At 34.4% G+C, this 12752-nt stretch overlaps 1 protein-coding gene across 6 annotated transcripts in view; it reads left to right on the forward strand.

Annotated features, from left to right (window-relative positions):
* Positions 1-12752, forward strand: part of Foxp2 (forkhead box P2) — a 328925-nt gene that overhangs the window by 285440 nt on the left and 30733 nt on the right. For all 6 annotated transcript variants that reach the window (XM_051175704.1, XM_051175706.1, XM_051175702.1 and 3 more), the window contains exons 8-11: positions 637-850; positions 2543-2647; positions 9571-9658; positions 11233-11316. In XM_051175704.1, the coding sequence (XP_051031661.1) occupies positions 637-850; positions 2543-2647; positions 9571-9658; positions 11233-11316 (491 nt within the window). The remainder of the gene's footprint in view (positions 1-636; positions 851-2542; positions 2648-9570; positions 9659-11232; positions 11317-12752) is intronic.

The raw sequence follows: 12752 nt of genomic DNA on the forward strand, positions 1-12752 counted from the left end.
GGTTTTCTATTAACCAGTAATAACTGAAGGAGAGATTTAGATATTATCTACTTAAATGAACCATGGAGGTAATCATATTGGTTTATTCAGGACCTAAATTGAAATTCAATTACATACTTGGCTTCTGTGAGAAAGATTACTATGGCCAGATAATTGCTAATTTTGTTCCTTTCTTCCTTCCTTTTCTTTCTTTCTTTTTTTTCTTTCTTTCTTTCTCCCTTCCCTTCTTTCTGTCTCTGTTTGTCTATCCTTCTCCCTCTCCAACCACCCCCAGTTGTATGTTTGTTATTTGATTTTGATATTTGTATTTTTATTTTTGTGCTTTTCATTTCTTTTGGCATGTTATTTATAACATCTCTTCTCACTAATAATTCTACCTTTAAATTAAATCTGATCATCTAAACTTTAAATAGAACATATAGAGATTTTTATTAACCGTGTATTTTCAAACATAGTTCTCAGTACTATTTTCAAACAAAGAGCTTTTAATTGGTATACAAAACTTTGATATTGGTGGTAGAATAGTGTTTTTATCATGTATTAATGTTGACTATGGCATTAATCCTTTTACAAATCCTTTGCCCATCGTATTTAATGTTACCTGTTACATCAGTGAGGCTTTCTTTCATTTTGTAGCTGGCCTAAGTCCTGCTGAGATTCAGCAACTATGGAAAGAAGTGACTGGAGTCCACAGTATGGAAGACAATGGCATTAAACATGGAGGGCTAGACCTCACAACCAACAATTCCTCCTCGACTACCTCCTCCACCACTTCCAAAGCATCACCACCAATAACACATCATTCCATAGTGAATGGACAGTCTTCGGTTCTGAATGCAAGGCGGGACAGGTACTGCACTCTCTACTTACATCTGTATTTTCTCTTCTCCACTGGCAAAACTAAAATGATAATTTACACCTGCAACAAAAATATACTTAGAGCAAGAGAAAAAGAATTCATTATTGTTGACCTTTCATTATTTTAAACTCTAAGAGAACTTCAAATGCCACCAGTATACTAGATACAGTTGGGGACCAAGGCTAAAGAAATTAATTTGTGCCTGAGTAGGCAGGGTATGATTGTATTGATATATTTTGAAAATCACATTGTGAATTAACTCAAGACTTATGAGAACATTTTCCCATTTTAAGTAAAACAGTTTATAAATTTCAAATAATTAAAAGTGTGTGCAAGCATATTTTCTCCTTAACTCACATTTCAAATATATATTTAGAAGTTAGAAAGTAGCTAAACATTATGTAATCCAGAATATGGATGATAAGAGTTGCTTGCTTATTGTTGTCATGTGATGGAATTAGTAAATATTTTAAATGAATATATATTGATGATATTTCAAATAAATTTAATTGAAAATGAATGCAGAGAAATCATTTGACTTTTGCATTGTGTGAAGTAACTTCTAAACTTAGTGTTTCATCTTAGTTGTGTTAAAACTGCCCTTCAAAAGGAGCATCCAGGTATTTTCTCCCAACATAATTTCACTAGCTTAAGCATATCACTTTCTACTCAAATCATATGAAATAACTCACATAAAGTGCATAATCTAAAAATTTCTATAAGTGAAAAGTTGGTTTTAAAACCTGAAGATTAGGCGCTGACTTTCCCAATGAAGTAGCTAACACACACACAGACTGGCCTGCTCCCAAAGGAACATGTAGTGGATTGATGGTGTTCTGTCACATAACAACATGTTTTTCTAAATGCACCTAATACTTGGCCATAGATTTTTTTTTCCCCAATGAAACGAAAGAGAAATTACAGCACTGTTTAAAACAGAGGACCAAAGTATGGTAATTTTCCCGGCATTCATCTGAGCACATGTAGGTTTTCATGTTAGTTTTCATTACAGAATGCAGGGCCTCTGGATGCTTTCATGCTGTTGTTTTAATTGAGATTAATTTGATGATTATATACTTCAGAAATAGGTTAGTTTTTCTAGGATCTCTCTATCTGATATAATACCCACTTATTAAAGACCTGCCATAATTATGTAAGGATATTGCTAATAGATACTGTTCCAAAGTAGGATTTTTCAAATCATCTGTAGCTACTAGGAATATTTGTATGTATGGTTTACACATGAATATTCGTTGCTAAGACCCTAATGTTCATATTGCGTTTCAAAGAATCATTGCAAAAGCATTATGATGATTTTTTTTCATATGGCTTTCATAAAATATATTTTCCCACTCCATACATAAGGTTATATTGTTTTTTATTTAGAGGTAAAATGTTACAGTAAGGTCATATGGCAGGATTAGCATATGATATTATACAATACTCTTAGTTTTTCATCCTTTATTAACAGTCATCTTTGGCTCTATTTCTCCTCTAATTGGAACATCATCTAGCCTTGGCAGTTGAACTATTCAATAGAACGATTAAATTTCTCTGACTGCTCTGAGCTGAATTGACCTGTTTTGACCTGTTTGTCACTGATCGTACCCTGACAGGCGCTAGCAGCCTGCAACGATTATGGCTTTTCTGAGCTGAAGCTGACTTTGTGTTCTCTCGCTACAGCTCATCACACGAGGAGACTGGGGCCTCCCACACTCTATATGGCCATGGAGTTTGCAAGTGGCCAGGCTGTGAAAGCATATGTGAAGATTTTGGACAGTTTTTGAAGTAGGTTTTCACTTTTCATGGGGAAAGGGAAGCAGATTTTATGGTAATTCTGGTACATTTCAGTATAATAGACACAACATAAAGGGAGGATGAAGAGATGGATCCATCCTAGAACACAATTGAGTTTTTCAGTTTGTTTCAACAAGTAGATTGGCAAAATCAGATTAAGATTGTTAATAGGTCATATTCATCTCTTTATTTAAGTAATTTTGCAAAATATTTGAAAGGTTTTGAATCAATGGAATTATGAGCCTGCCATGATGGTGAGACAGGTTTGTAAAGGAACATTCTCTGAAAATTGAAATTTTCAGTAATAGTTTCATGTAATATTTGAATAAGCATAAAATATCTCTAAGTGGAATAAAATAGGCATAGTTTGTAGGTTTATTTAAAGTGACAGACTTTGTACTTCTACTTTCAATAATGACTTTTAATAAAAAGAATCAAAAAATGAACTCAGTGATATCTAACATTTAAAGAAAGCTACGTTTCACTCACATTGTTACCTTTGCCATTTCTGATGGTCTGCTTGGAGAAAAGATTACATAATTCCTCCAGCATAACATCTAACCCTGTACATCCTATTTAACTGCCCACAAAATTTTAGTTTAGTTTCAGAGATTCTTCAGGGGTCCTTCTGAAGATGAGAACATCCCCTTTCCCTGAATGATTTGTCTGCACCCAGTGCTGGCACAGAGAAGATAGGAACAGAGAGCTGTAGACAGGTTTATGGAGATGAGTAACTTCACAGGCTGAGCCACTTGTGTTGTCATGGTGCAGCTAACAGGGTGAATGAACTGTTTCATGCTTCATCAACAATTAAGTTAATTAGCTCATTTGAAATTGCACTGCTTTGTTGCCAGGATGTTGGCAGAAACATCAAAAAGATGTGTTTACAAATGGTAGACTGACTGCAGAGTACAGAGCCAAAGCTCCCTAACAACAAGGCAAGCACTTGGTATCATAATACCTTTATAAATGATTACAGGAAGACTGCCATGATGATTTTTTTTTTAACCTTTCATAGTTTCAGACCAATTAAGGGAAAATTTGCTTCACATATCACAACGGCCCTTTAGAAATGGACTCAAATGAAAACTTACATGTCTGTTACACCAAACCAACTGTGGGCTGCCATTTTGCTGAGTGTGAAATTTTTTATGCTATTCCCAGTAAAGAGGGTATTTAAAAATTGTTAAGTAGCTTTGTTTAAGTTGTCTACTTAAAAAAATGGCTGAAACAAAAAATCTAGCAATATAAATTATCGTAACAGTAATTTCATAACTTTCATCTCTATCATTGTTATATATCATCTGCTATGACCAGGTTGTTCCTAAGGCGACTGATGCTATGTTGTAGGAGTGAAAACTGAACTTATAACATTGTTTATATGCATCTTATTGCTCTAAATATATTTTCATTAAAATCGGGCTCACTTTCTGAAGGCAAAGGCATCCTTCTCCTTTAAGACACATGGAACGTATTTTTCACACACCTCCAGTATTTCATTTTTTATCACTAGCAAGTGAGTAAATGTGAACTCCTGCTTTTTCCTCCATAGCCCTTTTTTCTTTTTTTTTTTTTTTTTTTTTTTTTTGCATATAGAGTATTTTTTATTTAATTTTATATAACAAAGTCCAATTAAATGAAAACAAACATTTATACACAATATTTGGGAATTTGGGCGTCGTTCTTTCCAAACTACTTCCTGCTGGTAAGGGGCGCTGTCTTGGGGGATTCGAAGAAGATTCAGATATCCTAGCTGTAGTCTGTAGGGCTGTTTTGTCCAGCTGTTTGGAATGTAGGATCAGTCCATAGCCCTTTTTTCATATCCACATGGGATCATTTAATTAGAGAAGTTACAATTGAGAAAACATTTTGTTTCAATTACCTATCAACTTTGGCTTCCAAAGACTAACTACTTTTCTACCCACTCGCTTTATAAGAATGACAGAACAATTGACTAGATTTTAAGGTATTCCTTCTACCAAATTTTTTAAAGGGTATGCTTTATATTCTCTAATTTAAAGATCTGTGATAAATTTGGTGCATAATTAATGACAGTATACTACACTGACGTGAAATATTAATTGGACATATTTCCTGTACTGGTGTTGTCTTTTACTTAAAGATATGTGAGAAATTTGAAAAGAAATAAAACACTTAATTTATTCAAGAAAAACTTCCCTCAGCATCATATATATGTACATATATGTAGACTTATGAATATATATATGATACATACATATATATGTTCCCAGAAACCACATGTTATTTTTCTCAGGAATTTTACTTTACCTACACATTTAGTAACATGTGGAGTATAATTTTATACTGAACAATACACAAACATTAATACAGATATTGGTTTAACAATAAAAGAGAAGAAATATACAACACAAGGTCCAAGTAAAATCCTTCAGGAGAAAATTGTAACTTACTGGAAAGTGAGAATTGACAGAACTTAATCATTCTTTTTTCTGACCAGCAATTAAGTGATCTCACTAGATCACTAAAGGCATTAATACTTCTTCTTCATTACTGTCTTATAAATGTCAAAGTGTAATCACATCTGACAAAACTTTAGTGTAGTTTGACTGTAGAAATAATTACCATCACATTGCACCAAAGGCAGCTTAAATATAGACATACTGAGTTTCAAAGCCTAAGCCAAAAGGTTTAGAGTGTAGCATTCCAGTTAGCACACAAATGTCCTTGAACTTGCCTGCACAGGTGTCAGCAAACAAAACATAGGGTGAGATGCAGCACCAGAAATACTGTCCTTTGCAAAAGTAACGATGGCTCATTTTCTTTAAAATTTCTATGTATCTATCAACACTCTAAAGATTAATTAGACAATGAACATGAGTGAATGAAGATTATTGGTGATTGGTTCTTTGAGACTTTATACTGTAGAATGAAGAGCAGAAAAAGAAAAAAAAAAACGGTGGGAACAGATTTATTTATTTAGTGGAAATTTGTTTTCTTTCCTTTGCAGCCAACTACTCTAAAATGTATGTTCTTACTTAGAGTGTATTGTCTACTTCTTTGCCTCTCACTAGGCATCAAGGCTACAAAATTATGACCTGTAGAAGGCATTCTTTGAACTTGTCAGAGTGTTGTTTCTTTTGGTGACAGTGCCCATATCTTTCAAAACTAAGGCATCTCACATAATCAGCTAAATGAATAGTGACAGCTAACATTTTGTATTTAAACTCCTGTCAGTGCTTAAACATAAAAAGCTTGATGCAAAATAAATCAACCCCCAGTGATGCGCAAGTGAAACATTTTGTTAAGACAGTCTCTGAGACAATTGGATTTATGCACATCTCCCCTTTTAGCTTATAAAATGCTCTAACTTTAAATGAATTTGAAAAAATCTAGAGGTTAAAATTGAATTGCTAATCTGCAGTGTGTATAATTGAAGTTAACACATGCATCCCTAACCATAAAAGCTTAGTTGAAGGGAATTGTAGGTTAAATAAATTGGAAAGATTTCCCCCTATACTTTCTGTCTTCCTGAAGTGTTTGCTTAATTGTTTTTAGAAAGACTTTGTCTATTTACTTTTTTTCCTTGTAGTTCCCACTACCTACCTAGCACACAGATTCAATGCAGTTCTTAAAGAACGTCAGTCGACCACATCATTTATTCCATTTTGAAAACAAAAATCAATATAGCTATAAAGTGACCCATAAATTAGAAGTGGCTCCCACGATGTTTGCTCAGTGCTGCCTTTCTGAAGGCCCCCTTTACGTTTTTTCTTCACCTCTCTGTTTGAACTGCAGTCTCGGTAAGAGGCTCATTAGGGGACATTAGGGACTGGAGCTAACCAGAATTCCAGAGCTTGCTTTGCTCTTATTAATGCATAGTAGAGTAGAATGCATTTAAATATTTCATAGGCATTCAGTAATTTGTGTGTAATCGCCTTGTTAGCAGACCAGTAGAAGTAGAACAGGCCTGTGAAATGGTGTTAGTGATTGCATGGGTAATTTACAGACCTTTGCCACCAAAAGCATTATTGTTGGCTAGTATGAAGCTGTGAAATAGAACTAGCAATAAGTAAAACAAGAAAGTTAATAAAGGTTTTCTAACAAGCATCTTCTGGGATAACAATCCCACTCGGTCCTTTGTAAGAACCCATAATTTATGACATAGGCAATATATCAAATGCGTAAGATGGTATCATGGAGAATTCATATGAAAAGGGTATTGGCAACATTAGTTCCAACTTCCTGCAAGGGACATGATTAAATGATTAATGAAATGTCCCTTTGCATATGCATTTTGAAACAGCAATTAGGCACTGACTGCAAAAAATCCACCGATCCTCTCATTTTTCAGTATTATCTCATTCTTGATTTATAAATCATAGAGAATTTTTGAACAGCAATATGTAGTACCTGAGATGGTTATAAAAACATGAAAGAGAATAATTTGAGCACAAAATAGTCATAAATACATAAATTCATAATTTAATGTTAATACTTAGCCTATTTATTTGGTCTTATTGCTTTGTGTTTGTTTCCGACACTATTTCTGTACTTTGATTGGCATAATTAAATAGGGGGAATGAATAGGCACCATTATTTTACATATCACTGGTAAACAATAGCGAGGAAAGGATAAGGGAGATGTGGCAGAGGTATGTATGTGTTTTTCAAGTTCTCAGTAATCCACTGGAGGCTGTTCTATAAATGATCATTGAAGGGCTGCAAGCTAGCCTATAATTACAGGAAAGAAAGTGGCAGCCGTGGCATTTCATAACTATGTGTCCTCGAAAAGTGCTTTGTGAGTTTGTCACCAATGATAATTTAGATAGAGGCTCATTACTGAACATCACAACACTTTAAAAACCTTTCGCCTTCATACAGGAGAATAAAGGACTATTTTAATGGCAAGGTTCTTTTGTGTTCCACTGAAAAATTCAATCAAGACAAAACCTCATTGACTATTATTGTAGTCTCCAGTCTCTATTCTAATAAAAGCTGCAGAGATAAATTGAATAGGTCTCTAAGACCCAAGTATATAATACAACATTTTCTATTTTTTTTAGTACTGTAAATATAATTATCACTAAGAAATAAACAAGTACAAAAATTCTTTTTAAAAAGTGATTTCACATAAAAGTATATGTTATACTGAGTATATCTATTCAGGTAAAACCACGTCTGTTTATCTTCTGTGCTCTATTTATATCCTAATTTTTATGTATAGCTTATTTTAAAATACTCATCTTGTAGGCTGATTGCAGGATAAATTATGTGTGTATTCATGGTGGAAGAAAAATATATCTCACAAAAACACAGTAATACCAAACCTTAAGGATGCAACAAATTATTATGCTAATACTGCTGGGACATTGCTCCATTGTGTATTAGAATTTGGGGGATAAAACCTTCAAGAATATTTTAATGATGTTTTGTTTATTAGAAATTAGTGACATTTTACACCACTCACTTATGCTTGCCGTACTCTGACATTCCATGCTCTCTTCCCAGAGAGCTTGAATGATTCCACCCTCATTACAGCCAGGTTTCTAGCACATCCTGCTGGAGCTGAGTCAGAGCAGACAGGAGGTGTGGGAAGGAGCTCTCATGTGCCCTGGGCACACAACTCCAGCCTGACCTGATCCACCTCACTATTTTAGTCCACAGTTTATCATCAGCCAAGCCTGGCAATTATAGCAAGATGCATGGAGGTTTGTTGCTATAATCAGTGAAAAGGTGTTAAAACAAACTGGCCTAATTTATCAAAGTTGGGGTGGAAAGGAGCAAAGGTTTCTGATGTCTGAACCTAGACCTGCTAGCAGATAATCCCACGTATTTACACATTAGCTATGAGTCACTGACACCTTAAGTCTTCGTATTGCATCATATATGCATCTGTTCATGCATTTTCTGCTTAATTCACTTCAAGAAGCATAAGTGAAATGGGAAGACAGTTATTTCTTAAATTCAGTATGCTTAGAATTATGAGAAATGCTTTCAAACTATCTTTAATAATACTGTAATATATAGAGGTAATTATATGAATTCCTAATTACGTGTTTTATTCAATATACCTTTTTCCTTCCTGTGTCTCTTAAGATACTGTCTTCATTTACCCATAAGTTATATAGCCATAACAAAAGAAACTTAATTAACCTGAATACTACTTTCTTAATTTGGGAAGCCATCTAATAATATATTATAAATTACAAAGCAAATGTTATGGAATATTTCCATGCTTATTGAAAGTGTAATTTTGGTAGAGTGAGATACCATGCATTGGAGATACTTTAGCCCTTATGTAAAATAATAAGCACACATGTTATCATCAGAGTAACATCATTAGAATGACCTCTTTAACTATGTTTATGTATGTTAGAGATTTGTGTCAATTCTGACTCTTTACATGAAATATCAGTATCATTATTCTGAATCTTCAATGTGTTTTATGTATTAGAAACATAAAATTATTATTAATTGTGGGTATGGATGTTTCAACTTTGTACAATTCATATCACATCCTGATGTAAGATGCTTCTCAAAATACCAATATACAAGTAACAAAAATTTTTTAATAAAAATGAAATAGAAAATTGCCTATCATATACATACACACATAATACTCTTTTCAGAGAAAATGGTAAAAGTATGTGAAATACATCATGATTTCTACTTCTGCTCTATAAGTGGATGGAGAATGTTTCTGGAATGTTATAAGCCTAGAGATGATGACATTTTTTAACTATTTCAAGACTCTTTTTGTATCACACAAGTAATTATCACTGAACATTGAAGTACATTTGCCTTCTTTATGGCTTCAAGGCATTCTGCTGTCCAGCTTCAGAGGAATCTATATGCTCCTCAAAGAGGTAGTACTTTTAAAATCAATCACTAGGTATCACTCATCATTCTGTTTTGTGTCTTGTGTTTCATAGGCACCTTAACAATGAGCATGCATTGGACGACCGAAGCACTGCCCAGTGTCGGGTGCAAATGCAGGTGGTACAGCAGTTAGAGATACAGGTTTGTCATGTGATCACTCAATGTGTACTTTTCTACGAGTTTCAGTGTGTTAACTTGAGTACTGAGCAAATGACTGAATCTTCCTGGCTGCATCATATTGTCTTGATAACACTATACTTGTTCAGATACATGGAGTTATTTTTAATAATGTCAGTTGATAATAGGGTGGACTGCTATACTTTGGTGTTCCTCTGATTGGACCTATATAATGTTTAGGCCCTGTTGTTTATATTTGAATATCCCCAAACTGTTAAAGCTGTAGTTTTTCTATTGTAGATCGAGCACTGCAGAAACACTTTTCATAAGACGTGGCATTGTTGCCCAAACAGTTTTTACACAAGGTAATCTGGATTCTTCATGCACTACAGGATTTTAGAATATAACAAAAGACCCACTCTTTTTAATAGTGTAGATGAACTATCCTGAAGAATAGCCTCATTTTTGTGTCTACTTTATTCAGAACTTAAAATGTTGCAATACTTATTTTCTCTTTGGCTAATATAACAACCAAGAATGTATGTCATAGAATATGTTATATATACTATATAAATACTATTGAAATCTTATTTTTAAACCTTAACATTAAAGCAAATTTTTGCCAAAAAATAAACTGGAATTGTAGAACTCATCAGAATGCGATTATGACTCTCCAGTTTACCTTTTGTCAATGTTTGGCACTCCGTTAAGGTTTCTTTTCTTGTCTTGTTTAATTAAATAAAATATTTTTTTCCTTTTCCCTGCACTTTACATTGTTTCCAGTCCATCCTGCTGTTGTTTTTTCCATTAGAAGAGTTAAAAATATTTGAGTTGCAAAATTTTGAAGGGTACGTAGAATGCATTATTGTCACAGTAGCACAGAAAGCTTTGGGTAAACCTGTTTACCATTGCTAAAAGGTAGACTGGAACATAAGAGGTCAGCTGATGATACAGTCTGCAGTGTGACCAATTATGCTGTTCCCTCTCTCTTTCTCTTTCTGCTGTGTCTGACTGATGGAAAAGTAAGGTCCGTCAGTTGTAATGAGACCCAGCACAAGTGTAGATGCAGACTCGGTGGCAGAGTTCAGCGTTTCACACTGCCTGGTCTCTGTCACTCTATTGAATTAGATTGATGATGGCAGATTGCAGGGGGCACTAACTGGACCTCGGTGGGAATGCATGAAGTGTGTAGACAATCCTGGCAGGCACTTCGCTTTGAGAACCCTTCACCCCTTCACAGCTGTTGGCACTAGTCCATTGCTAACAGTGTCCACAGGACTTTAAAGAGACACCATGGGCCTTCTAATTTATGGTTGTGGTAACTTGTTACTGTCGAGGCAACTGTGACCTCAATTCTCTTATTGACAAAAAGATGAAGTGTTATTTGTTTTCCTTGACCTTTAACATAAGTACAGCTACAAAAGTTTTCTCCTTCTCCAGCTAAAGTTGCATTTCATAGCAGCTAAGTTTCTCATACCAGGCTTTTGTATGCAGGAATCATTACTGGGAGACAAGCTCAATGATAAGATGTATCACTGCAATAAAATAGCTGGATCAGTCATTTCTGAAATGCTTCTGATCTCACTCTTTCTTAACAGCTTTCTAAAGAACGTGAACGTCTTCAAGCGATGATGACCCACTTGCACATGCGACCCTCAGAGCCCAAACCATCTCCCAAACCTGTAAGTGCATATTGCTTTATAAACAGTAAATAGCTGTACTGATGTAACAGACTAAGAAAATGAACAATTTAGGGACAGTTAGAAAACAATGACTGTGATGAAAAGCACGGCAATAAAATGAAAGTAAAATGCAATCGCTTGTCAAATTGTATGTTTCTTTTAAAGTAATGCTATCTTTTACAAAATCTATCCAATCTACACTGTGGGTGACACTAAACAAAGTACACCTATCAGTGCACAAATCACCGCCTTGCAGCTGAAGCCAGGGGGAATATCTTTCTGTGATAGGTTTACGGATATTAAAAGGAAGCCCAATTTGAGCTCCACAAAAAAGCAGTAGCAGTACCAATCACAAATAGAAAGGAATGTGGTGGGCCCAGAAGACTCAGATCAATCACAAGATATTAACAAATAGACGTTTTCTTTCTTAGCAAATGTTTTCTCGGAAGTATCATAATGTTTTATAGCTAGTTTTGTCTTATTTTGTTGATGGCTATTTCAGTTAAGATGCACATATCACATATTGACATGTCCTCTGTGTATTATACATAATGCCAATTTAAAGAGCTTATCTCCAAGGGGAAATGAGCCCTTATAGAAGATAAAAACTACAGTTTCTCTTAAAGATATGAGACTTAAGTTCCACCACCAGATAATGTAGTCGGATATATAGACTGTGAAAAGGAATATACTGTTATTTCACTCAGTGATTGTTTGCACCGAAACTTAAGAGTAATCAACTGAGTGACTCTAGTTTAATGAAAGTTTGTGGGGTATTTTTCACTAAGGCCCCCACCGAGCCTGATGATTAGTGATTGCCAGCTTGCTTCGCCCTGCACTACTTTGGGCAAAAAAAGAATACCGGATTTTGTAGTAGGGGAGAAGAAGTACATTGTCTGATTTTCTGCTAGTATCTCAACAACTCTTGTTCATTAATATGATTCAAAATGTGCCTTTTTGGCATAGAGATTTTATTTATTTAAACTCTTTGGAGGCATTTCAGCAAAGACATTAGAGCTTTTCCTTTGTGCCATAGTTAAGGGTAGAACACCATAAACATGTTTTTGATAGAAAGAAAGAGAAGAATCTATTTTTGAATCTGATATATGACACTTTAAGATATAGACTGTCTGTATTTTTAATTTTAAAAGTGAACTTTTGGGAATCTTTTGATACAGTATTTATGACTCTCTTTTCATTAAGAATTTTTCCCCCATAGCTTCTATAGTATAATGTAGATAATCACAAGACAGAATAATTGTCTCATAAATCCATCAGGAATCTGCAGCTTGTTCTTTTCCAATTAATTATTCAATCAGTAAATTTTTTAAAACTCCAGCAGCATGGTTACATCTACACTAATAAAGAATTTTCAGCCTATAATCCAAAACAGAACCTGAATGAATAATGTAATTGAAGTATTACATTACATAAAC

Source organism: Phodopus roborovskii, unplaced genomic scaffold (genome assembly GCF_943737965.1).
Source record: "Phodopus roborovskii unplaced genomic scaffold, PHOROB, whole genome shotgun sequence".
Lineage (NCBI taxonomy): Eukaryota > Metazoa > Chordata > Mammalia > Rodentia > Cricetidae > Phodopus > Phodopus roborovskii.